Source organism: Callithrix jacchus, chromosome 2, assembly GCF_049354715.1.
Source record: "Callithrix jacchus isolate 240 chromosome 2, calJac240_pri, whole genome shotgun sequence".
Classification (NCBI taxonomy): Eukaryota; Metazoa; Chordata; class Mammalia; order Primates; family Cebidae; genus Callithrix; species Callithrix jacchus.
Genome location: NC_133503.1, coordinates 169,561,123 through 169,586,803, shown reverse-complemented (window position 1 = coordinate 169,586,803; position 25,681 = coordinate 169,561,123). Strand labels below are relative to the sequence as shown.

Here is a 25,681-nt window from a genome sequence, read left to right as displayed (position 1 = left end):
TCTTTTATCCTATTTAGTTTAGTGCCCACTGGTTTGTGGCAATGGTCCCTCAAGGGATAACACATAGTCCTATCTTGCTGTCCTTGGAACCAGAGCTACAACTGCCTTCCCCCTTCTCATGTACACGGATCTGGGGCTCCACGACTGAACTCATCCGCTCTGGCTGCCTACCTCACTGTCCCCATCACACTTAGAAAGTCACTGAAGACAACTGAGTGCTTCCTCAAGACCAGCCAGAGACTGTAACCAGGAAACAGAAGTGTTCGTCAGCATGCCCATGATTACTTGCTGCATAAGTGCATGAATATAGGCCAAGACTAAATAGAAAAACATTCCGGTTCGACAGGTCAAGCATTCTGGAGGATTTTTGGCCACTTTTTCATTCTTCAGACCCTACAGGTTGGCTAACTCTCCACCCACATCCAGCCGCCTTCCTCATGGCCAGTTGCCAGTGTACAACTCCCCCCCCAATCCCCAATAGCCTTGAGTAGCCAGATGACAGAATTCTTGGCCAATCATTTAGTGAGGCTGTGGAGAGATAAGCCTGTAAAATTTTACTTTTCAGGAAATCTGGAAACCTATAGTCTCCATGCCTGATCAGCAAAGAAGCAGTTCTCTGTGGGCACCAGAGACAGACCCAATGTGGAGACCTGCAAGTGTGTGTCTGGCCCTGAACTCACAAGCACAGGGCAAGCTTCCTGAGCATTGAAGAGAATATGCGGGAGAAGCAAACACAAACTGAAAGAATATGCAAGGTGTCTTTCTCAGATGTTGCTCTGTGACAGATGGTAGGGGCAGGAGTGATGGAAAGAGACTGAGAAGATATGGACATGGAGGCTGGAACAGCCGGGGTGTGATTCAGAGAGGCGGAGGCGCATGAGAAGGAAGGTGGATTTTAAGGCTGGAAATCTGAGGGTCAACGGTCCAACTCACTCAGAGAAAGAATCACAGCACAGCCCTGGCTGATGGCAAATCAAGGAGAACTAGGAGACTGGAAAGAATTCTGCTAACAGGCAGGAGCTCCTGAGGAGGAATTTGTAGCAAAATTAGCAAGTGGAGATAATGATTTTTGGCTGTTTTTTCTGTTCTTCAAGAAAACAGGAGCTAACTAGAAGGACTGGAGAACAGAGCTGCCAAAACTAGTGGGGAGCCCCCTAGAAACGGTGGCGTTGTCCACCAAACAGACCCCGCCAAGGTTGTACCTGGCCTTATGTCTCCTTCACCTTTCTGGCCCCACGCAGCCACCAGACAACCATGCCCAGCAGCCCCCTACAAAGCCACAGAGTGGCCAGAGTGAGCCCCAGCAGAAACACAAAGACATCCAACAGGTATTGTTCATGCCAGGGCTGCTGGAACACATAGGGCTTGAGATGCGCTGCCCCGCCTGTTTTGAGGACATGGTCAATCCAGCCCACTAGCCGCTGTGTGGGGCTGAGAGGGTGGGAACGCAGGATGACGCTGGCAGCCACTGCTGCAGATTTGTACCTGTTGGGAGAGGAAGAGAGGGGCATTACTAATGTGACCTCACGAGAGTTAGAATGTGTGATCCATTCTATATGATGCACTAAAGACTGAGTTTCAAGGAAATTTTGTTGGCCTGGCTTTGCAATAATCTATCTGGGCTCCCTTGAAAAGTTTAATCATGACACCTACATGCAAAGATCCATGTTTAATGCTAAAAGTCTTAACTATGGCAGGGCGCGGTAATGCCAGCACTTTGGGAGGCTGAGACAGGTGGACCACAAGGTCAGGAGTTTGAGACCAGCCTGACAAACATGGTGAAACCCGGTCTCTACTAGAAATGCAAAAATTAACCGAGCATGGTGGCACATGCCTGTAATCCCAGCTACTCGGGAGACTGAGGCAGGAGAATAGCTTGAATCCAGGAGGCAGAGGTTGCAGTGAGCCAAAGCCACTGAACTCCAGCCTGGGTGACAGAGCAAGATTTCATCTTTAAAAAAGAAATTTTTTTTTTAAGTCTTAAACTACAAAAAAAGTAACTAAGTCCACAAGGAGTCTTATGATGCAGCCTAGGAAAAGTATGTCAATGTAATTATTATATGTATACATGGAGCACCGACACTGTGCCAGTCTCTAAATGGGGCGGCAAACCTCATCCTGGGGAATATCAGGCACAGGCTTCGCATTTCCCCAAAATGAAAAGGTAGGAAATGATTCTTAGCATCTAACTTAAATGCTCTTGCTCTCAGAGAACACAGGTCAGCTGTTGGCATCACACACATACTATTCCATGTCCTAGAAAATACAGTTTTAATCTAAAGCAAAACAAAACCAACCAAACAACAATAACAAAAAAGACTCCCATAGTGCCCTTAGTGTTTTGCCTTCATTCATCATTATGACCACAACCCCAGAGAGCTGCATACCTCTTGTCTTCCATGATTTGTTTCATCTTCAGAGCCAGTGTCTCTGCCTTGAGCTTCTTTAACGAAATAGAGACACCAAACTTTTTGGCTTCTACTCGGATCATGTTTTCAGGCTGGTCTCCAAAGACAGGGATCCCCACCATGGGCACACCATGCTGGATGGCCTCCATTATGCTATTCTGCCCACCATGAGTGACAAATAGACGGATGCTGGGGTGAGCTGTTGTAAATAAGAAAGAGGGTGGGACATTTCAGGATGAAACTTTCAAAACATCAGGCAGAAATTCAGGGCATAGAAAATGCCAAGGGGATCTAGTGATGTGTTGGAGCCATTGCATCTCATGACTGTGCTTGGGTCACATCCAAGGTTACAGTTCCAAGATACAGGATTCCAAGCATTGCTATCTCATGGAAACATCTCTCCTCAGCTAGAAATTCAGCTCAGGCTTAGCATTGAGTGATTCTATAGAGAAGAGTGTTGAGCAAGGCACACATCTCTATCTGTCCATCCATTCTTCATTCTCTGTGTCTTCCCTGTACCTCTGTTTCCCTCACCTCTATTCTGTGTGTCCCTCTCTGTTTTTACCTCCTTTGTCTATGTTGAGCCCTTTTTTACCCAATGACAGCTGATTTCCCTTTTCTTGTATTCCTGACATATTCGTTGACATCACAACTCATGTGTCACTCATAAAACTCATATTGATTGTATGGTATCCTCAATTAGAAAAGAAGCCCCTTGAAAGTAGACTGGATCCTTCACCCCTGTATTTCCAGTTCCTGTCTTTCCATGCCAGCATTACTTAGAGCTAACTGAAGTGGCTGTTGATAATGACAAACACGTCTCAACCTGGGTCACTCAACTGCAGTGTGCATCACACTCCTTGTCTTTTCTCTGAAATGGAAGGCAAGTGCCCCACCCTAGAATTTTAAAAAATATATTTACAGAAGTAGGACCAGGAATCTGCAACGTAAATTTCCCAGATTCTTTTGAGCCGTAATCTTGGTTGTGAACTTCTGCTCTAGCCAGTGGCTATGGCAGTGTGGTGTCTTTAAGAAGCTGCACTGGGCACAGAGAAAACCTGTTTGGGGCGAGGAAGCTCTCTCTGGTCCCAAACAACTCAGTAGACAAAATCACCAACTGTGAAGTTGTCAAGCTTGGCACACAGGTATATTGGCACATCCTAAAGACATCGTTGGCATTAATGATGTGATGGTAGAAGCTGCTCAGACCCTTAGTAAATTAAGAGGATGTGTCCACATTTATGGATGGATGTGTGCTTCTGTGGGTGCAGGTAGCCAAACTCGTGCTCACAAAATCACTGAAGAGAGTGGTTAACTCTCCCAGCCTCTGCTATATACATTCAGAGTTGACAGGTTGTCTTGAATTTTGTTTGGGGGGACATTGTCCAAGACCAAATGGAGTAGTTAAAGAGACTTGACAGGAATATCACATAGGGCTACAGACATCAGGCCTGGGATAGAAAAGAATGAAGGAAGGATGGCCGTTTTGGCATCTGATCCCACTGGAAGTAAAGCCTGGTTTCCCAAGAACTCTAATTGGCTGCTACTTTTCTGTCCACTGAGCCTCACCTGTACCTTTCAATAGCTCCTTCTGAGGTTGGTACAAATGCTCAGCTAAAAGTCAGAGCCCCACTGAGCCCCAAAGACAGGTCAGTGTAAGGAGAGGAGCAGACCTTGGCAGCTCTTACCCAGGAGGTCACTCTGAGGAAGCCAGTCCACAATTTTCACATTTGCAGCCAGGTGGACATCTTTGGGCAAATGAGAATACTGACACTTCCATATCACCCCTTGGGATAGGTGGGCAAAGGCATTGTTCATCTCCTCGAAGATTTCCCGATTCTGACAGGTGTTCACCATGGAGCCCAAGGTCACAAGGACAAAACCAGAGTCCCCAAACTTGGCAATGAAGTTCTCCAAGTCCTGGAGAAAGATTACCAAGGTAGAGAGGTGACAAAATTGTTGGTGAAAGCTTAGTTGACCACAAAATGAAAATCAGATTATTTACTAACACAGTGCCTTGTCCTCACTGTCCCAAAGCTATTATCATAGCTCTTAGTATAGCTCAATACTGGCTGCATTGTGGTCATGTGTTGGTGAACATGACAAGGAAGAACATCTTTCTTCCTTGAAGCCCTGACCCTCGTTTCCGGGCCTTTCTTGATCTTCCACCCATTATAGGCCCAGGGAGTCACAGGAGTTTTCCAAGGTCACACTAGAGGTAATAGTATCTGGAAGAGCATTACTAGGTAGCCAGGGTCCTACATGAGGAGTGGGACTTCCGGAGGCTGGAATGGAGAAGCTCTGCTGCAGGCAGAAATGGTGGCAGAATAAGATAAGGCTCCTCTCCATCTACACAAAAGGTACCATTTTAGTGTGTTTTCCTCCAGTGTTTTATGATAGTCTCAGTCACTGATCTTTTTGTGTATACTTCATCCTGTACCTCAGTAGTTCACTCACAGGACTACAAATTATAACCACAGAGAAAGATTTTTTAAAAGCAGCAATGTCATAGGGAGGTGGAGGAAGATGGCAGAATAGAGGCCTGAAGTGATTGTGCCCCCCTCAGGAAAACGAAATTAGCAACTATCCACAAGAAAACACCTTCATAAGATCAAAAAAATCAGATGAGCAACCACCATTCCTGGTCCTAACATCATAACGAGGAATGAGGCACTGAGAAGGTAGGAAAGACAGACTTGAATTACCACGTGGTGCAGAGAGAGAATCTGTGTGCTTAGGGAGGCAGAGCCCAGTGACTATACACTTTGCACTGGAAGTCAGTGCCCTGCAGTCACAGAACAAAGCAACACAGGGAAGAATTCAGCTGGCACCCATGCAGGGAGCATTTAGATCAGCCTTTGCCAGAGGAAAAGCATCCACCTCAGCAGTAGGAACCTCAGTGCTTGTTAGACCAACCACCGCAGGCTAAAGTGCTCTGGGGTTCTAAATAAACTTGAAAGGCTATCTAGGCCACAAGAACTAAAATTCCTAGAGTGCATGTGACCTGGTGAGAAACCAGCCAGGGCAGCCAAGAGAGGGCTTGTGTCACCCCTCCCCCAACTCCAGACAGGACAGCTCACAGCTCCAGGAGAGATTCTTTCCTCCAGGAGAGGAAAAGGAAGAGTGAAAAAGTCTTTGTCTTGCAACTTGGGTACTAGTTTGGCCACAGTAAAATTAAGCACCAAGAAGAATCCTAATATCTCCATATCTCAGCCTTAGCTCCTGGACAACACTGCTATATATGCCCTGGGTCAAAAGAGAACCTGCTGCCCTGAAGGGAGAGACCTAAGCCTGGCAGGATCCATCACCTGCTAACTAAAAAGCCCTTGGGCCTCAAATAAACATCAGCAGTAGCCAGGCAGTACTTCTCATGGGCTTGGTGTGAGGAGGCCATGGGCAAAGACTCCCGCTTTAGAAAGGGAGGAGGTAGAGTAAGTAGATCCCTACAATTCCCAATTCCAGGAGCCAGTTCCCAGACAGATTTGCTAGACCCAACCTGGGCCAGAAGGGAACCTACTGCCCTAAAGGGAAAGGTATAAGCTTAGAAGAATTCACCACCTGCTGACTAAAGAGATCTTGAGCCTTGAATAAACATCAGCACTAACCAGGCAATAGTTATCACAGGCCTTAGATGAGGCCTAGTGCTGTGTTGGTTTCAAGTGTAATCCAGCATAGTTTCAGTGGAGGTGGCCATGAGAGTATTTGTGTCACCCCTCCCCCAACTCCAGGCAGTTCAGCACAGGGAGAGAGAGAAACTCTGTTGATGTGTGGGAAAGTAAGGGAAGAGAACAAGAGACTCTGCCGGGTAATCCAAGGAATTCTCCTGGCTTTTAACTAAGACCACCAAGGCAGTACTTCTGCAAGTCTGCAAGAGTTGGCATGACTGAGCTTGGAGTGCACCCTAATGCAGACACAGGTGCAGTGACAAAAGACTTAGATTACAACACTCAATTCCCTCGAATAGGAAAGTTTTCTCAAGGACAGGCACAAAGAAGCCCAGACTGCAAAGATTAGAATAAATACTTAACTCTTCAATGCCCAGACATTGATGAACAAGTTACAAGCATCAAGACCATCCAGGAAAACATGACTTCACCCAGCAAACCAAATAAGGCACCAGTGACTAATCCTGGAGACAAAGAAAAATGTGATCTTTTGGACAGGGAATTCAAAATAATCATTTTCAGGAAGTTCAATGAAATTCAAGATAACACGGAGAAGAAGTTCAGAATCCCATCAGATAAATTTAGCAAAGAGATTGAAAGAATTAAAAATAAAAAAGTAAAAATTCTGGAGTAGAAAATGCAATCGACATATTGAAGAATGCATCAGAGTATCTTAAAAGAATTGATCAAGTGGAAGAAAGAATAAATGAGCTTAGACAATATAGATCTAAATAGAAACAACAAAACCTTAGTGGACTGGGATATAAAGTTAAAGTGTAGAATTTTTATTACTGTTCTTTTTTGCTTATTAGTTTGTTTCTTTTTGCAATCAAAGTTAAGTTGTCATCAGTTTAAAATAATGGGTTATATGCTACTTGTAGTAACCTCAAATCACAAAACCTACAACAGATAGACCAAAAAAAGCTGTGAGAAATTAAAACATACAACTAAAGAAAATCTTTTTCACTAAAAGGAAGACAAGAAGAAAGGAAAGAAGAAAGAGTAGATCACAAAACAACCAGAAAACAAATAACAAAATGGCAGGAGTAAGACCTTACTTACAAATAATAACATTGAATGTAAATGGACTAAAACTCTCCAATCAAAAGAGACTGACTGAATGAATGAAAAAAGAGACTTAACATTGTTGCCTTCAAGAAACATACAACCTATAAAAACACATAGACTGAAAATAAAGGGATAGAAAAATCTATTCCATGCAAGTGGAAACCAAGAAAAAAGAAGGAGTAGCTATACTTACATCAGATAAAATAGATATCAAGACAAAAACCATGAAAACAGACAAAGGTTATTATATGATTTTAAAAAGGTTGATTCAGCAAGCACAAGTAACAATTATAAATATACAGGCACTCAAAATTGGAGCACCCAGACATATAAAGAAAACATTATTAGAGGTAAAGAGAGAGATAGATAGACCCCAATACAGTAACAGATGGAAAACGTAACACTTTCAGCATTCGACACATCATCCAGACAGAAAATCAACAAAGAAACATTAAACTTAATCTGAACTACAGATTAAATGAACCTAATAATATTTGTAGAAATTTTCTTCCAATGACTGTAAAAAAGGCATTTTTCTCCTCAGCACATGGACCATATTTAAGCATAGACCATACATCAGGCCATAAAACAACTCTTAAGAAATTCAAAATATTGAAATTATATGAGGTATCTTTTTAGACCACAATGGAGTAAAACTATAAGTCAATAAAAAGAAGAACTCTGGATACTATACAAATGCATGGAAAATAAACAGTATGCTCCTGAGTGACCAGTAGGTCATGAAGAAATTAAGAAGAAAATTCAAAAAATTATTGAAACAAATGATAATGAAAACACAACATACCGAAACCTATGAGATACAGTGAAAATACTAAGAGGAAAATTTATAGCTATAAGTGCCTACATCAAAAGAGTAAAAGACTTCAAATAAACAATTTAGGATGTATCTTAAAGAATTGGAAAATCAAGAGCAAACCAAACCCAAAATTAATAGAAGAAAGAAAAAATAAAGATCACAGCATGAAATTTAAAATTTAAAAATATAGAAGATTAATGAAATGAAAAGTTTGTTTTTTGAAAAGATAAACAAAATAAACAAACCTTTAGCCAAACTAAGAAGAGAGAAAAAACCCAAATAAATAAAATCAGAGCTAAAAAAGACATTCTCTAGCATCTTTTTTTTAGAGACGCTACAGAAATTCAAAGGATCATTAGAGACGTCTATGAGCAACTATATGCCAATAAATTGGAAAACCCAGAAGAAATGAATATGTTCCTAAACACATACAACTTACCAAAATCAATCCATGAAGAAATCCTGAACCTGAACAGACCATAACAAGTAACGAGACTGAAGTTGTAACAAAAAGTCTCCTAGCAAAGAAAAGCCTAGGACCCAATGGCATCAATGCTGAATTTTACCAAACATTGAAAGAACTAATACCAATCCTACTCAGACAATTCTAAAGAGAAGGAAATACAAGCCCTGTATTACCTTTATACCAAAACTAGACAAATACACATAGAAAAAGGAAACTACGGGCTAATATCTCTGATAAACATTGAGGCAAAAATCCTCAACAAAATACTAGCAAATCAAAATCAATAACACATTAAATAGATCATTCATCATGACCAAGGGGGATTTATACCAGGAATGCAAGGATAATTCAACATGTGCAAATCAATTAATGTGATTCATCATATCAACAGAATGAAGGGAAAAATATGATCATTTCAATTGATGCTGAAAAAGCATTCAATAAAATTCAAAGTCCCTTCATGATAAAAATCCTCAAAAAACTGAGAATAGAAGGAACATACCTCAACATTATAAAGGTCATATATGACAGATCCCAGACTAGTATCACACTGAATGGGGGAAAAACTAAACACCTTTCCTCTAATGTGACAAGGATGCTGACTTTCACCATCGTTATTTAACATAATACTGGAAGTTCTAGCTAGAGCAATCAGAAAAGAGAAAGAAATAAAGGGCAGTTAAAATGGAAAAGAAGTTAAATTATCCTAGTTTGCAGATGATGTAATCTTATATTTGGAAAAACTTAAAAACTCTATTGAAGAAATTATTAGAACTGATCAACAAATTCAGTAAAGTTGCAGGATACAAAATCAACATATATAAATTAGTAGCCTTTCTATATACCGACAGTGAATAATCTGAAAAAGAAATCAAGAAAGGAATTTCATTTATAATGCCCACAAACAAAATAAAATACTTAGGAATAAAGTTAAACAAAGAAGTAAAAGATCTCTACAACGAAATCTATAAAGAATTGATGCAATTAATCAAAGAGGACATTTTTAAAAATAGAAAGCTATTCCACGTTCATGCACTGGAAGAATCAATATTGTTAAAATGTCCATACTACCCAAAGCAATATACAGATTCAACCCAATCTCTATCAAAATACCAGTCGCATCCTTCACAGAAGGAGAAAAAATAATCCTAAAATTTATATGGAGCCACAAAAGACCCAGAATAGCCAAAACTATCCCAAGCAAAAAGAACAAAACTGGAAAAATCACATTACCTGACTTCAAGTTATACTACAAGCCTATAGTAACCAAAACAGTATGGTACTAGCATTAAAGCAGACACATAGACCAGCAGAACAGAATGGATAACCCAGTAATAAATTCATACGTCCATGGTGAACTCATTTTTGACAAGGGTGCCAAGAACATAAGGACAATCTCTTCAATGAATGATGCCAAAAAAAACCCCTAGATGTTTATACACAGAAAAATAAAACTAGACCTCTATATCTCAACATACAAAAACCAAATCAAAATGTATTAAAGACTTAAATCTAACACTTTGGGAGGCCAAGGTGGGTGAATCACCTGAGGTCAGGAGTTCGAGACCAGCCTGACCAATATGGTGAAACCCCGTCTCTAATAAAAATACAAAAAATTAGGTGAATGTGTTGGCAGGTGCGTTTAATCCCAGCTACTCAGGAGGCTGAGGCAAAGAATCGCTTGAATCCAGGAGGCAGAGGTTGCAGTGAGCCAAGAGTGCTGCACTATTGCACTCCAGCCTGGGCAACAAGAGCAAAACTCCATCTCAAAAAAAAAAAAAAAGAAAGAAAGAAAAAGAATAGAAAGAGACTTAACTGTAAGGCCTCAAGCTATTAAACTACTAAAAGATAACATCAGGGAAACACTCCAGGATGTTGATCTGGGCAAAGATTTCTTTTTCTTGTGTAATATCTCTAAAGCACAGACAACCAAAGCAAAAATGGACAAATGAATTCACATTAAGTTAGAAAGCTTCTATACAACAAAGAAAATGATCAACAAAGTGAAGAGATAACCCATGGAATGGGAAAAAATGTGCAAATTCTTCTTCTGACAAGGGATTAATAACCAGAATACATAAAAGCTCAAACAACTCTATGAGAGCAGTTTAGAGGCTCATTGAAAAATTAAAAATAGAACTACCATATGATTAAGCAATCTCACTGCTAGGTATATATCCAAAAGAAAAGAAGTCACTATATTGAAGAGATATCTGCAATTCCATGTTTATTACAGTACTATTCGCAATAGCCAAGATATAGAATCAATCTAAATGTTCAACATCAGATGAATGAATAAAGAAAATATAGTATATGTACAGAATAGAGTACTCATTAGTCATGAAAAGAAAGGGATACTGTCATTTACAACAACATTATAGCACATTATAGCACAACAGGGGGACTACAGTCAATAAAAATTTATGATACATTTTCAAGTAACTAAAAGCCTATCATTGGAATGTTCATAACATAAAGAAATGATCAATGCCTTGAGGAGGTGGATCACACACACACACACACACAAAAAGCAGTAATGCTCTTTCTCAAAAGCAGACCTGGGCAGCTTATATCAAAGTCCCCTCGGCAGTGCTTAACAAAGTTAGTGTTGTGAAAGGAAAATAAATCTCAGGATCCTTAAATTGTTATGCCAAAGAGAAAAGTCAAGCTGGGAACTCATCAGGCAAAACTGCCTCCCATTCCATTCCTAAATATGGTAGCTACAAATATTTGGGGAAAAAAAAAGCTGCATACCTCCTTCACCATTTGCCCACAAGAAAATTCCTTGTGGACAAAGTGTAGACGGAACTCAAAAGCATCCCACTGCTCGCTGACAAATATATGTCAACTTGCTTCCTTTGCCCTATTGTTTCACTAAGCCAGACTAGGCATAAGTGACTATATCTGTAAATTGTGCATTCAGTGAAAGGCTAATCAGAGACTCCAAAAAATGCAACCGTTTGTCTCTTGTATGCCTGTGACCTAGAATCCCCCTCTCTTGCCTTTCCAGACCAAACCAATGTTTATCTTACACATATTGATGGTTGTCTCATGTCTCCCTAAAATATCTAAAACCAGCCTGTGCCCTGACCACCTTGGGCACATGTCGTTAGGACCTCCTGAAGCTGTCATGGGTGCATCCTTAACCTTGACCAATAAAGTTTCTAAATTGTTAAGACCAGTGACATATATTTTGGGCTCACAGTATCTGATGTCTTAATTTTGTGTTGAGCACAATTTTGTCAATTCTTACTTCCAAATATTTCTTTCAACTCTGATTCTAATTCTCTCTGCCCTATAGGGGCTCACCCCAGCTCCCAACCCATCATTCTATTAAGTGATTCAGCCCCTGCTGGATTCCAGCCAGCATACCACTTACCATTCCAAAGGACCTCTTTGAAACAGCCTTGTCATTATTTTTATAATTATAAGGCAACATAAACCATTATATAAAAATTGGAAAATGCAGTGAAGAAACTTTTTTTTTTTAATGTATATTGTCTCACAATCATTACAACACTTACTCCCATTGTTATCCTCTTAACAATGTCCTCCCCTTACTCCATGGTGGAGGCCTGACCCACTCACCTGATAGCTAAGGTTTCTGGTAAATCCCCAGTTTTACTCATGCAATTGAATCTTCTACTGCACTAGTCTAGCCAGCACTGCCCAGGGAACCCAGCCTCATGGCCATGTCAATTACATCATCACACACTGGGCCTCCTGCTCCCCAACCTGGGGTGCTTTCCCTCTTGGCTTCATTCTTAAAACTTTCTGCCACCAATGCAAGGCTGATATCACCCATAGATCATTCTCCAACTCTTCCTGCTCACCCAATGCAAGTTCAGAGGAGGAAGGATGAACATTTTGGTATCTGGAAAGCCCAGGCCCGCAGGGCCTCTGAAATACATGGTGGTGGGAAAGTTACCTACATCACCTGAGCTTCTGTCCTTCTCCATTTATAAAAGATGATCACACCTCCCTACTGGTGGCAGGATATTAAATATGATAACTTCTGTAAAATGGGAACCCAGTGCTCAGAGGCAACAGCTGGTTAACTCATCTTAGCTCTCCTCCCTTTGGAAAATTTCTCTAGCAGAGGTTCTGAGTTGTGAAACTGCTGTGCATTTTCAAATCACCTGAATTGCAAATTACAGTGGCAGGGGTCCACCCCAGACAAATCAAGTCAGAAGATGTAGGTGGAGCCCAGAGCCAGGGCTCTATAGGCAGATAACACTGGAAATTCTTGCTGTCAGTCCCTCCAGTCCCACCCTGCTTACTCTGAATCCACATTGTTGTCTGTTTCATTGTGAGTAACTTATCTCCTTAATAATTATTGCATGTAATGGGCACTAACTACATATTTATTGTACACGTGATCATACAAAATAAAAATGCAAACAAAAAATAAAATTTTAACTATAGGGCTTGTTTTACCAAGGCTAGAACTAGGGTGTGGCAAGAGAGGAGACAGAGGAACTCATATGAAGTTGCCCTTGATCTCAAGATGGTGCAAGGCCTAACACTGTACTTGCCCCACCCTGAAATTCAGCACTTCCTTTAAAATCATGCCCTAGGTGCTCCCTTGCCTATCCCCACTTCAGCCTCAGGATCCCAAGGCAGGTGGCAGCCACCAACTATGCACTGAAGGCCTCTGTGTGAATTCCAAACTGAATGCTAAGGATTCACTTACTTGCGGAACTGGTTTAATAGGTTTTTCCATCAAGCCCCCAACATAAACAGTGTTGGGAAGCAGGGGCCGAGCAAAATCAAAGGCAAAGTCAGAGTTAACGAACCACAACTCTGCTTTCAATAGAAGATGAGACAAAACAGGCCTAGAGTCTTCTGTGAAATGCTCCTGGATGGTGTTGTCAAATGTAGACTGCTTGTGCCATTGCCTCCTGCAGAAACTAAAGAACATCAGAAAATTCTTTACTCGGCCCCAGAAGTCCATGTGATCAGTCAGAAAGGAATGGAATACTGGCACATAAGACAGAGGGCTTGGTAGCCCAAATTCCACAGAGCTGAATGAGGTGGGAAGAATGGCCACAAATCGCTTCTCAAGCTTCTCAGCAATCAGGAAAGGACAGTAGTCAAAAGTTTCAACTATCACCATGTCGAAGTTCTCATTCTTTAAGGAATCCATGATATCCTTTCTCCTTAAAAAATGACTGCACTGCAACGCCAAGTATTCTAGAATGTTTAATAAGTTTTCAAATTTTTCTCTGTAAGAAAAAAATAAGTAATGAATATTCATGGAAGTGTTAAATTTACAATACATAAAAGTACCTTGAGATACAAAGAAAAATATCCCAGAGAAGCAACAACCTTTCTAACAGTCACCCACATATACAACCAGTTTCCCACAAACACTCTCTGCCATGATCATCCTGGCTGAAATGCTTCTACTCCCTAGAGCATACCTCTCTCCCTTCTCCTTTTCTCCCCTCATCCAAATTCCAACCACCATCCATGCTGATTCAAGGTCCTTCTACTCTGATAGCCATCTCAGACTGTAGCAGATCTCACAGTTCTGTCTCCTTGATAAATTAGGTGACATTCTGTTTAGCCCTCATTTACATACACACTTTTTATGAGTGATTTTCTTATTTACCCAGCCAAACTGTGTAAGTAACTTGATGATAGAGTTTGTCAGTATTGATATGTGCTATGTTTTTAGCACTGTGTGTTTGCATATGAGAGATTTCCTCAACCAAGGAACTCTTTGATTACATTACAACCAAAAATCTCAGCTGAAAATGAGAATTCCACCTTTCCAACCCTGGGAGTTAAGCAATGGAAAAAACAAAAACATAGGGAACATGATTTTTGAAACACATTATTTGTTTTCTTTATTATTTATTTCTTTATTGTTTACTTATATTTTTATTTTACAAATTTGTATTTATTATTTATTTAATTATTTATTATTACTATTTCTTTCCACCTCAATGCAACCTGTAGTATTCAGATAAGATAATGTCAAAGCTTTACTGACATGTGCCTATGCAAAGGGACAATTCTTTTGCAATGCATTTCCAATAATGCCTGCATAGAATATGATTCTATTTTACAGAATGTTGAAGAAACAGTTGAGGATGCCTAGGCCAGCTGAAATAAGTGCAAGAGCTCTAGATATCAGAAAACTACTGACTGCATGGAAGACTGAGAGAATCAATTCCCTAACACACCTGTAACCCGTACACCACTGTACCATTGCCCTCCAGTTAGAGAAGGTCTCTCACTAGTGATATGCAGATTGGCTGAAATCATCCTCTGCTGTACGTGTTTAAAGATTCACATAACAAAGGAATGGTTGCCAAACATTTCTTAAAGTTTCAGTAATGGGCTAGGCACGGTGGCTCACGCCTGTATCCCAGTACTTTGGGACGCCAAGATGGGTGGATCACCTGAGGTTAAGAATTTAAAACCAGCCTGGCCAACATGGTGAAACTTCATCAATACTAATAATACAAAAATTAGCTGGGCGTGATGGTGCACACCTGTAATCTCAGCTACTTGGGAGGCTGATGCAGGAGAATAGATTGAACCCTGGAAGCGGAGGTTGCAGTGAGCCGAGGTCGCACCATTGCACTCCAGCCTGGGTGACAGAAGAAAAACTCTATCTCAAAAAAAAAAAAAATTTAGTAATGTAGTAAAACTTATTAGAATGTAGTTCATTAGTCATATTTATAATTAAGCTAATAAAATATTTTAAGAATGCACTCTTACCACACCTGTCCTTAAAAATATTAAACTGGGTAAGAAGAGCAAGGCATATGCTTAAAATATGTAACTAACTATGCAAGATGATAAGGCTAAGTGTCAAATAGGTGGGTTATATCTGACGTATAGAGGAGAGAATGTAGTGCTCCAGCTTGGGTGAGGAGGGAGACTTTATGGAAAAAGTCAGATATGAGCACTACCTCGACTACTGAGTAGAATTTTCAAGGAAAGACGAGTAGGTAAGGCCACTGTGATTAACAAAGATAGGCCTGGATTTCTGTGTTTTCTCTTTTATGTCTAAAATTAAAAAGTTACGTGTTCTTTCCCATCCAGGTTAAGCAAAATGAGTCTGTTTCATGTTTCATTTTGTACCAGGTTGATTGATTTTTTAAAAGAACTTTGCATGGCTATATGTTTAACTTCTATAAAAGCAATATTCATAAGCCTTCTTTGTATTTATGAATATATATGAGAAGAAAGGAAGACAGTAAGTGGGAAAAGGTGACTCTAATTTTCCCACCAACAATGAAAAGTTGAGGGGCCTATCCACATTTCTGTGTTGGGGAAATTACAGGCAATGATTGTAGGTGAAATGTTGCAAGGAAATGCAGAAGAAACAATTTCCCACTTTCTACAGAAAACGTGTAAGGAAGACGGTACAGAGTAAAGAATTTCCAGTGACTTTACTGGATGATGTGGCATACAATACTCATCTACTCCCCCTATCATCTGTCTCTCCATCTATCAATCCATCCATCCATCCATCTATCTATGCATCATCCATCCATTCATCCACCCATCCATCACTTCCTCTTATCCTCTTTCCAAGTACCTATGCATCCATCCATTCATTTGTATAATTAAAATAGTGACTCTTTGGTTCAAAGAATTAAAAAAACAGTTACCTTCCAGATAAAGTTTCTTCCAGAAAGAAATTGAAACTCTTCTTAAATTCTCTTTGATGATCTTCGGGTGCAAGCCAACTGATAACTTGGTAAGATTTTTCCTCCTTTTTAAAATCTTAATAAAGCAGTAACAGGTTAAAGCAAGTTAAATATGCTACACAAAAGAGTGACATTAGCGTAACAATATCAAAACTTATTTCAAAGATTATTTATTTGAATGGTTGCTTCTTTAAGTGTTTTTTAACGTATGCATTCATTAATTTGAGACAGAGTCTTACTCTGTCATCTAGGCTGGAGTACAATAGCACGATTTACAGTCTCAGGCTTCTGAGTTCAAGCAGTCCTCCTACCTCAGTCTCCCAAGTAGCTGGAAATACAGGCACACATGACCACACCTGGCTAATTTTTAAAATTTTTTGTAGAGACACGGTCTCGCTATGCTGCCTAGGCTGGATCCAAACTTTTGGCCTCAAGTGATTCTCCTGCTTTCAGCCTCACAAACCACAGAATTACAGGTGTGAGCCACTGGGCCCAGCCTTCCTTTTTTATCTCATTTCGCTGCTTTCTCATTCAATCTTATAAACTGATGAAAATTTATTGAAATTGTTACAGTAATTCAAGATTTCCTTTTCAGTTTAGTTATAGAAGTTTCAATTTAAAAGTATAGCTATTTGTTTCATTTTACAGGTCAAGAAAACAAAGGTTAATTTAGTTTAAAATAATTTGTCAAAATTACACGCATAGAAAGTGGTAGAGTTTGTATTTAAATACACTATGTCTGTTTGATTCCAGAGCCTCTGTTCTTTCTGTTTTACAAAACAATTATTTTTATTATTTAAACTGATACATGCAAATAATTTTTAAATTCAGTCAAAAAGTACTAACAGACTTCATTGAAAGAGTAGTCCCCATCACCTCGACTGACAAGCTTGGCCCTTCTTCATTACCCACGTGTAATAAGAAGTCTGACTCCATTTTTGCTGTTTGCCTCTTGACAAATTTCAAGCCCTATTTCCCCTTCCCCTTCCTATGCTTCATTTGAGCAAACTGGTAAGAAAACCTACACCTTCTCTCTTATCCCTGGTAGGAGTTTCAACCCATGCAAGTCAGGACAATGAAGGGAAATCATCAGCCCATCCTAACCCCTCCTCACAATAAAAACTCAAGCCAGTCATCCCTCCCTGTTCTCTAAAGCCATTTTTCGGATTTGCCTGGTAGCCTGTCCCGCTATTCCAAAAATAAATAAATAAATAAATAAATAAGGAAAAACAATACCCTCACCCTATGAATCATAAACCTTTCATAATGTGCCTTCATCAGATGACATCCAAACCAAATTCTGTGTAAGGATTGTGAGTATATTAACACATAGTCCCACACATATTAAGGTCCTTACACTCAAGCTAATTGAAATGAAAGACTCTATTCAAGTGTCTACCGGTAAATCCTTTGCAGTCATAGAGTTAGCTAGTATGTTCTTTTCCATGCTGATTTTAACAGTCACAGTGTGTCTTTACCTTGGAAGAAACACAATGCATGGCTACCCATGGTATACTTCAGCAGCCTTACTATTGCCCACAATCTGCCAGCAAGATCTACTGCTTCTAGTTTTCTTCAGGAGTATAGATATAATATTACATTGAGGGTGTCCTCCTCTGAGGAGATTCATTTGCCACACTCATTTAAGACATAGAAACATTCAAAAAGGAGCTCACGAAGAGGATAAGCCATTGTCCTATGCAAAGTATCAGACTCAGGCCCTCAATTACATTCCAAATGATCATTTGGTTAGTTGAAGACCTCTCCATCCCCAATACTATTAAGAAACAACTATTGAGCCTCCCTGTGCCCATAAGGTTACAAGTCCAACATCTTTTAGGCCTTTTTGCATTCTAAAGACAACATAGTCCTTATTTGTAAGTTTTACTTAGGTCCGCTCATGTTTATTACTTAAAAACCAGCCCACATTGAATAGGATCTTCTGTAACAGAAGGCTCCAGAATCTATCCAAGTTGCACTATAACAGGCTCTCTCATCAGGGCCTCCCAGAGACATCTGCACTGTAAAGCTTTACCATCCTCCTTTCATGCCACCTGGAGTTCTTCTGAGCACCTGTTATGGCTGTTTGCATTTCCTATTGTTGCTTTAACAAATTACAACAAAGTCATTGGCTTAACACAACACAAGATATTATCTTATAGTTTGGGAGCTCAGAAGTCCAAAATGGGTCTCATTAGAATAAAATCAAGCTGTGGGAAGAGCCGCATTTCTTCTGAAGGCTCTAGGGAACAATCCATTTTCTTGCCTTTTCCAGCTTCTTGACGCTGACTGCATCTCTGGATCATGGCCCACTTCCAAAAGTCAATCACATCGCTCCGATTTCTTCTTTCATCATCACTTCTTTAACTCTCCTACCATTTTCTTTCCTTTATAACAGGGATGTCCAATCTTTTGTCTTCCCTGGGCCACATTGGAAGAAGAAGAATTGTCTTGGGCCACATATAAAATACATTAATGATAGCTAATGAGCTAAAAAAAAAATAGCAAAAACAATCTCATCATGTTTTAAGAAAGTTTATGAATTTGTGCTGGGCCACATTCAAAGCAGTCCTGGGCCGCCTGCAGCTGGTGGGTTATGAGCTGGACAAGCTTGCTTTATAAGAACTCTTGTAATTACATTGGACTCACCTGGGGAATCCATGATAATCTCCCTGTCCCAAAATCCTTATATTAATCACATCTGCAAAGATCCTTTTGCTATGCAAAATAGCACAATCATAATTACAGGAATTCAGACATGTTTACTTTCAGGGGGGACATTATTTGCCTACCACACTGTGTTCTCTAGATCCCAGACATTCATATACATCCCTCATGGAATGAAAATGTGTTCATTCTATCCCAACATCCCTCAAAGTCTCAAACAATTATATCATCAGTTCAAAGTGAAAAATCTCATCTAAAGCTCATCAGCTCAGAATTCCTAAATCACATCATCCGAATAATCTACATCAAGTGTGGGTGAGAGTCTGGCTGCAATCCATCCAGTGGGTTTCACTATGCTGGCCAGGCTGGAGCGCAATGGTGTGATAATGGCTCACTGCAGCTCTGGCCGCTAGGGCTCACACGATCCTCCTGTCTCAGCTTCCCAAGTAGCTGAGACCACAGGAGCATGCCACCATGCCCAGCTAATATTTTATTTTTATTTTTAGCAGAGATGAAGTCTCACTATATTGCCCAGGCTGGTCTCAACTCCTGGGCTCAAGTTATCCTCCCACCTCAGCCTCCCAAAGTGCTGGGATTACAGATGTGAGCCATTACACCTGGCCAGTAGTTTCTCAAAGTTTATTGGAACTGCCACCATTCATTTTTAATCAAACTTTTAATTTAAATCAATTTAATTTAGTTACACTTTTTGAAATTAAGAAATAATTGTCTTCAAAATGAGCATACTGCAACTATTTAATCAGTATCCAGTTAAGGCAGATATGAAGGGAACTAAATGACATTCAGTGGAGAATATGAAACCTAATTAAAAGATATTAAAATGGTTTTAAGCAGGGACTCAAAAAGACATTTGTATACCAGTGTTCGTACCAGCATTGTTCATAATAGTCAAAAAATAGTCACAATAGAGAAAGCCAATTACGTGGCTGAACAGCCTTTTGCTATATCCATCAGTGGATTAATGGATAAACAAAATGTGCTGTATCCATAAAATTGAATATTTATCCAACCACACAAAAGAAGTTCTAACACATGCTACAATATGAATGAACCTGGAAGATATTATGCTAAGTGAAGCAAGCCAGACATAAAAGGACAAACATTGTATCATTTTACTTATATGCAGTACCCAGAATAGTCAAATTAATAGAGAAATAGATAGAATAATGGTTATCAGGGGCTGAAAGTAGAGGGTAAATAATGAAAGTCACTGTTTAATAGGTAGAGCTCCACTTCATGATGATGAAAAGCTTCTGAAGAAGGACGGTGACCATGGTCGTTCAGCAATGTGAATGTCCTTAAAGCCTCTAAACTGTGCATTTGAAAATGAGGCCCAGTGTTGTGGCTTCTGACTGTAATCCCGGCACTTTGGAAGGCCAAGGTAAGCAGATCACCTGAGGTCAGAAGTTTGAGACCAGCCTGGCCAACATGGTGAAATGCTGTCTCTACTAAAAATACAAAAAAATTAGCTGGGAATGGTGGCACACGCCTAATGGCACCCACCTACAGTCCCAGTTACTTGGGAGGCTAAGACATGAGAATCACTTGAACCTAGGCGACGGAGGTTGCAGTGAGCCAAGATCACGCCATGGCACTCCAGCCTGGGCAACAGAGAGAGACTCTGTCTCAATTTAAAAAAAAAAGAAAGAAAGAAAGAAAATGGTTAAAATGGTTATACATATTTTACCACAATGAAATTTTAAAATTTAAAGGAAAAAAATGTAGATTAAAAAACAGTTTTGGCCAGGCATGGTGGCTCATGCCTATAATCCCAGCACTTTGGGAGGCGGAGGCGGGCGGATTACCTGAGGTCAGGAGTTCAAGACCAGCCTGGGCAACATGGTGAAACCTTGTCTCTAATAAAAATACAAAAATTAGCCAGGCATGGTGGTGCATGCCTATAATCCCAGCTACTCTAGAGGATGAGGCAGGAGAATTGCTTGAGCCCAGAAGACAGAAGTTGCAGTGAGCCAAGATTGTCCCACTGCACTCCAGCCTGGCTGACAGAGTGAGACTGTCACCAAAAAAAAAAAAAAAAAAAATGAACAATAGCAAAGCTTGATGTTACCTTCAAAGATTTATAATATCTCAGAATTTTGTTCCTCAAAGATGCTAACTTTTGGATTTTTTTTCTTTTTTAAATTATAGCTTTAGGAGGGGCATGTCCAGGTGTGTTGCATGGGTATACTGCATGATGCTGGGGTTTGGGCTTTTCCCTGAGCAACACTTCCATATCGAGCAATTTGGAGCATAAATTCCTAAATCCACCGAACTCTGTTATCAACCAAATCTTGAGCAAATCTATTAAGTTCTCAGGATTTCTGTTTCCTTGTGGATCAACAGAAGAGTTGATAAGATTTACGAGCTTCATTTTGGCTGAGATTCTTTGGATTCAATGACTCCATTAAGACCATCTGAAATCACTATGTGGAAACTCGTGGGCAGCCATTTATTTTTTAAGGATGCAAGACCATCTCAGTGATAGACTGCTAACTCAGCTGCAGAAATAAGGGGCCCCCTGAGAAAGCTTACTTAAATTCCAGGTATCACAAAAAGAGGAACAGTAATCTATAAAAAGAAAAGTGATTCTTACACAAAAGAAGTGTTAAATAAGGCTGAATATTTCTGTTCCATCTGTATATACAGAGAGAGAGTCTGAGATGGAGTCTTTCTCTGTTGCCCCGGCTGGAGTGCAGTGGTGCATTCCCAGCTCACCACAACTTCTGCCTCCTGGTTCAAATGATTCTCCACCCTCAGCCTCCCAAGCAGCTGAAATTACAAGTGGGTGCCACCATGTTCTGCTAATTTTTGTATCTTTTTAGAGACAAAGGCTCCCTATATTGACCAGACTGGTCTCAAACTCCTGGGTTCAAGTGATCCACCTGTCTCGGCCTCCTAAAGTGCTGGGATTACATCTCACCCATCCCTGCTCAATATATTTTTTAAGCCATATGATAAAGTAGTATTGTTAAAATAATCTGTAATAATGAGCAGATGGCTGCTTGGGATGGAGTAGAAGTCAAGTTAAAGGGAAAAAAATATGGGAGTATGGAGTGTTGAGTCCTGGTAATCAGAGCCTAAGAAGCTTTTTGGCACTTTATGTGCACGCATGCATGCACACACACACACACACACACACACACACACACACCCTTTTCATTTTTCCAATTGAATTCCATTTTTAAAAAATATTTTGCTAAGCCTTTCTATGCAAAAGGCATTTTGCTCTTTGCTTGGAGTAGGAGAAATCAAGAAAATTGAGGAAAGATACCTGGCATAAAAGGCCCTCTTTTGTGGTTAAGCATGGTGACGTTATGACCATGATCCTGAAGAATCTGAGAAACCCGGTCCATCAGTAGATGATGGCTTCCACCTAGGAGTAATGAACAGCTTTAGTTCTGTAATGATTGGAACACAGTGTCTGAAGTCAGTAGTGATAACTCCAGGAGAGGAAAGGTAGGGAAACAGGACGTGGATAGTGAGTGGAGGAAACCAGTCTCATATCCCTCTGGGTAAAACTCAGCCCACTCACCCAGAGCATGGCTGCGCAAATCCTTATCTGTGGCTTGCCACCTCTTGTGATTCATGGCATCCATGTCAGTGTAATGAGCTACTATGTACTTAGGCCGTGGGAGTTCCTCATCCTAAGGTACATGTACATTCTAACTGAGGCCTTATGGAGACACAGAGTCCAAAAGAAATAACTGCGTTGATGGAAATACAGGTATGGCATTGTACATATGAATGTGAATGGTTCCTAAAATACAATCAATGAGAGCTGTTTCTGAGATCCCGCTCTTTGGACATTTATGCTGCTATAGGAGATAGAAATCTTAAGAGATCAGTCCAAGAAATCATCACTGGGACAGAAGGAATGTGGGACCACTACTTAGAACCAAAATCCTTAAGATTCTAATGTATTTGAAAAGAATGTACTTAATTTAGGCAAACAATGATCAAGTTCTAATTAAAACATTTGAGGACAACTGGGGAGCCCTCATGGTGGGCCTGCTGGATCCTGGTTGCACAAGAGACTAGGGAACCACTGATTCCACAAAAGTCCTACCATTCTAAGGAAAGAGAAACTTGATCCTCAAAAGAGGTACAAGTTTCATGAAATCAATGTCTTCTCTTAGTACATGTTCTAATAACACAGCCTTCGTTTGACTCTAAGGATCTCAGAGTAGAGAAAGGAAGATCAGAAGAGAAGGTAATATAATGGTAAACACCAGACGTTTGGGGGTGGGGGTGCAAGGGGAGTAGAGAAGTGGTGTGCAGCTCTCTGAATGACTCAGTTTACTTATACCCAGACTTGAATAATGTAAAGCAACAAGTACAAATCTGCCACGGCTCTTGCTCACTTTAATCCATGTGAGAACAGGTGGTCAGGAAAAAAGGGGGTCCCACAGAAACACCCATTCATGGTGGAACCTGGGGAGTCAGATGGCATTCTGGGGCAAAGACCAGGATTCCAGCACCTCAGGAACAACACCATCTCCCTCTTGGGAGTCTGAGGGAGGAGGGCCATGTACTTTCAAGAAGTTAAGAAGTTCTGTTGCTTTACTGCTACTAACACCCAGAAAGAGGGGAGAGTCTTCAGATGGACTGGCATGGTTTCTTTTCTTTTCTTTTCTTTCTTTTTTTTTTTTTTTGAGACAGAGTTTCGCTCTTGTTACCCAGGCTGGAGTGCAATGGCGTGATCTCGGCTCACCGCAACCTCCGCCTCCTGGGTTCAGGCAATTCCTGCCTCAGCCTCCTGAGTAGCTGGGATTACAGGCGCGTGCCACCATGCCCAGCTAATTTTTTGTATTTTTAGTAGAGACGGGGTTTCACCATGTTGACCAGGATGGTCTCGATCTCTTGACCTCGTGATCCACCCGCCTCGGCCTCCCAAAGTGCTGGGATTACAGGCTTGAGCCACCACATCCGGCCCTGGCATGGTTTCTTAAACAGTGATTTTTGAAAATCCCAGTGAAAAGGGCTTCAGAGTGGAAGTTCCGGAGTGTGGTCTCGCGGCAAGAAACCCTAAGTTAATTCCTCTTGGGACATTAGGAAGGCCACATGTACTCTTAAGAAATGCATCTCACTCCCCGTCCCTCAGTTGCCCTCTCAGGAAATCAAAATTGGCACTGAATTAGATGATCTGTGGGTTCTTCCAGCTCAATGAGACCTGATTCTCTGTGATCTAAAAGGAATCCATTAGAATCCACTATGGATTGAAGTAAAGTCTTGGGGAAGCTCGTTCCTGGGATGATCCCTTTATGCTCATATATGTTTCTCTTTCATCTTCTATTCCCTTTGGGGTAAAAATAAAAGAAATAAAGCTGAGGCCCAAAATGCAGAATTAATAGTCCCATGAATCGCTGAAAAACTGTCAGCGGCACAGGTAAAAGGAAGAAAGATCCGAATGACCTGGGTCCTCTCCTCAGCCCTGGGCGGTTCTCCAGGTCTCCTCTGGAGGAAAACACTCCACTGGCCTTGCAGCCCTGAAATACCTGCCTGCGCCACCCTGGCTCCGGATGAGCTTCGCAGAATTTGCAGTGCTGCCCTCAAGAGCGCCTTTCCCTGGTCTCCAAGAGCCTGAAAACACTCCCTGTTGTTTGCACTGGAAGCTACTGCGCACTCCCAAACACACACCCTGTGGAGCTTAGGGTGAGCCTCTGAAAGTCCCACTGCACCCTGGAGAAGGCAGCCCAGGGTCTCAAGTTCTGGGGTTAATCTCAAATTTCTGGCCCCAGCCCTGTCCGATGGGGAGCGCGTCCTGAACAGGAAGAGATAGGAGAGGAGGGTCTCTTTTTTCCAAAACTATTTCCCCCCTCTCAGCAAGAGAGGCCCCTCTCTGTCCCACAGCTGGATAGGCTTCTCCGTCCTCCAGCCGGGTCCGCAAGCCTAGCCTGGAAAATCACTTGGATGACTCTGATCAAGCGCTGTTCGCGGAACCCCTGGCAGTGCAGGTATCCGGGATGTGCCTATCTGGGAATTCTCTGGCCAAGCACTCACCTACTGTAGATATTGTCAGGATTTTGGCGGCCTCTGAGAGCAGGACCCCAGGGAGAAGGAACCCCACTAGAAGCAGCACGCGCTGCCCAGCCATGCTCACTTCCACAGGAGCCGCGGATCTCAGCCTGGGCTGCGCGCTCTGCGCCGGGCTAAGGGATCCAGTGCACCTTAGTGCGCCAAAGTCACTGGCTGGGGGAGAAAGTAAGAGAGAGGATCCTGCCAGTCTTCTGTTCTGTCCATCCTCTCTTGCCCTCTGCCCCTCCTCCCTCGTGCTCCATTGGATAATCTATTCCCACTCTACCAAACTACCAGCAGTCAGTAGGAGGGGTCGGTGAGCCCATCCTTAACCCTTCTCTGCCCGTCCGATCACAGGCCTCCCGCCTGGAAAATCCTTACTGTGAGCCAGGAATAGCAGGGACCTCAGTAAATCGCGCTGAAGAAAGCTCTATCTCCCTGGGACCCAATTCTCTTTTGCCAAGGCTGTGTGAATTTACCTCCTCTAGTTCCCGTCTAACTGCCTCTATTTATTACCTTATACTGCCAGCCCCATGATCTACTTCCTGAGACACTTGCTTAATCTTAATTCAAGAGAATCACTTGAAACCGGGAGGTGGGGGTTGCAGTGAGCCGAGACTGCACCACTGCACTCCAGCTTGGGCAACAGAATGAGACGTCCTCTCCAAAAAAATCTTAATTTTGAGCTGATGTCCTAAGCCCAAGACCACCCTAGAAGGGAATCCCCAAGGGAAATCAGTCTACCATCTCTCCTAGTGCCTCTTTAGAAGGTAACCTCCCGAAGGCTAGAGTCCTAACTCTGGAAATCTAGGTCTGTACCTGGGGGCTGAAATTCAAAAGCTGAGACTATCATTCTGAATGAGTATCCTGAAATAGGACTGGTG

General features: G+C 41.3%; 1 protein-coding gene across 1 annotated transcript; it reads right to left on the bottom strand.

The window, feature by feature from the left end:
• Positions 1–260: 260 nt before the first annotated feature.
• UGT3A2 (UDP glycosyltransferase family 3 member A2) lies at positions 261–24,985 on the bottom strand. The gene is made up of 7 exons (XM_002745060.6): positions 24,783–24,985; positions 22,054–22,155; positions 16,056–16,170; positions 13,118–13,649; positions 4,097–4,328; positions 2,388–2,607; positions 261–1,485 (listed from the first exon to the last, which is right to left on the bottom strand). Exons 1-7 carry the CDS (start codon positions 24,874–24,876, stop codon positions 1,209–1,211), a joined length of 1,572 nt encoding a protein of 523 aa, XP_002745106.3. The 5' UTR covers positions 24,877–24,985; the 3' UTR covers positions 261–1,208.
• Positions 24,986–25,681: the final 696 nt, after the last annotated feature.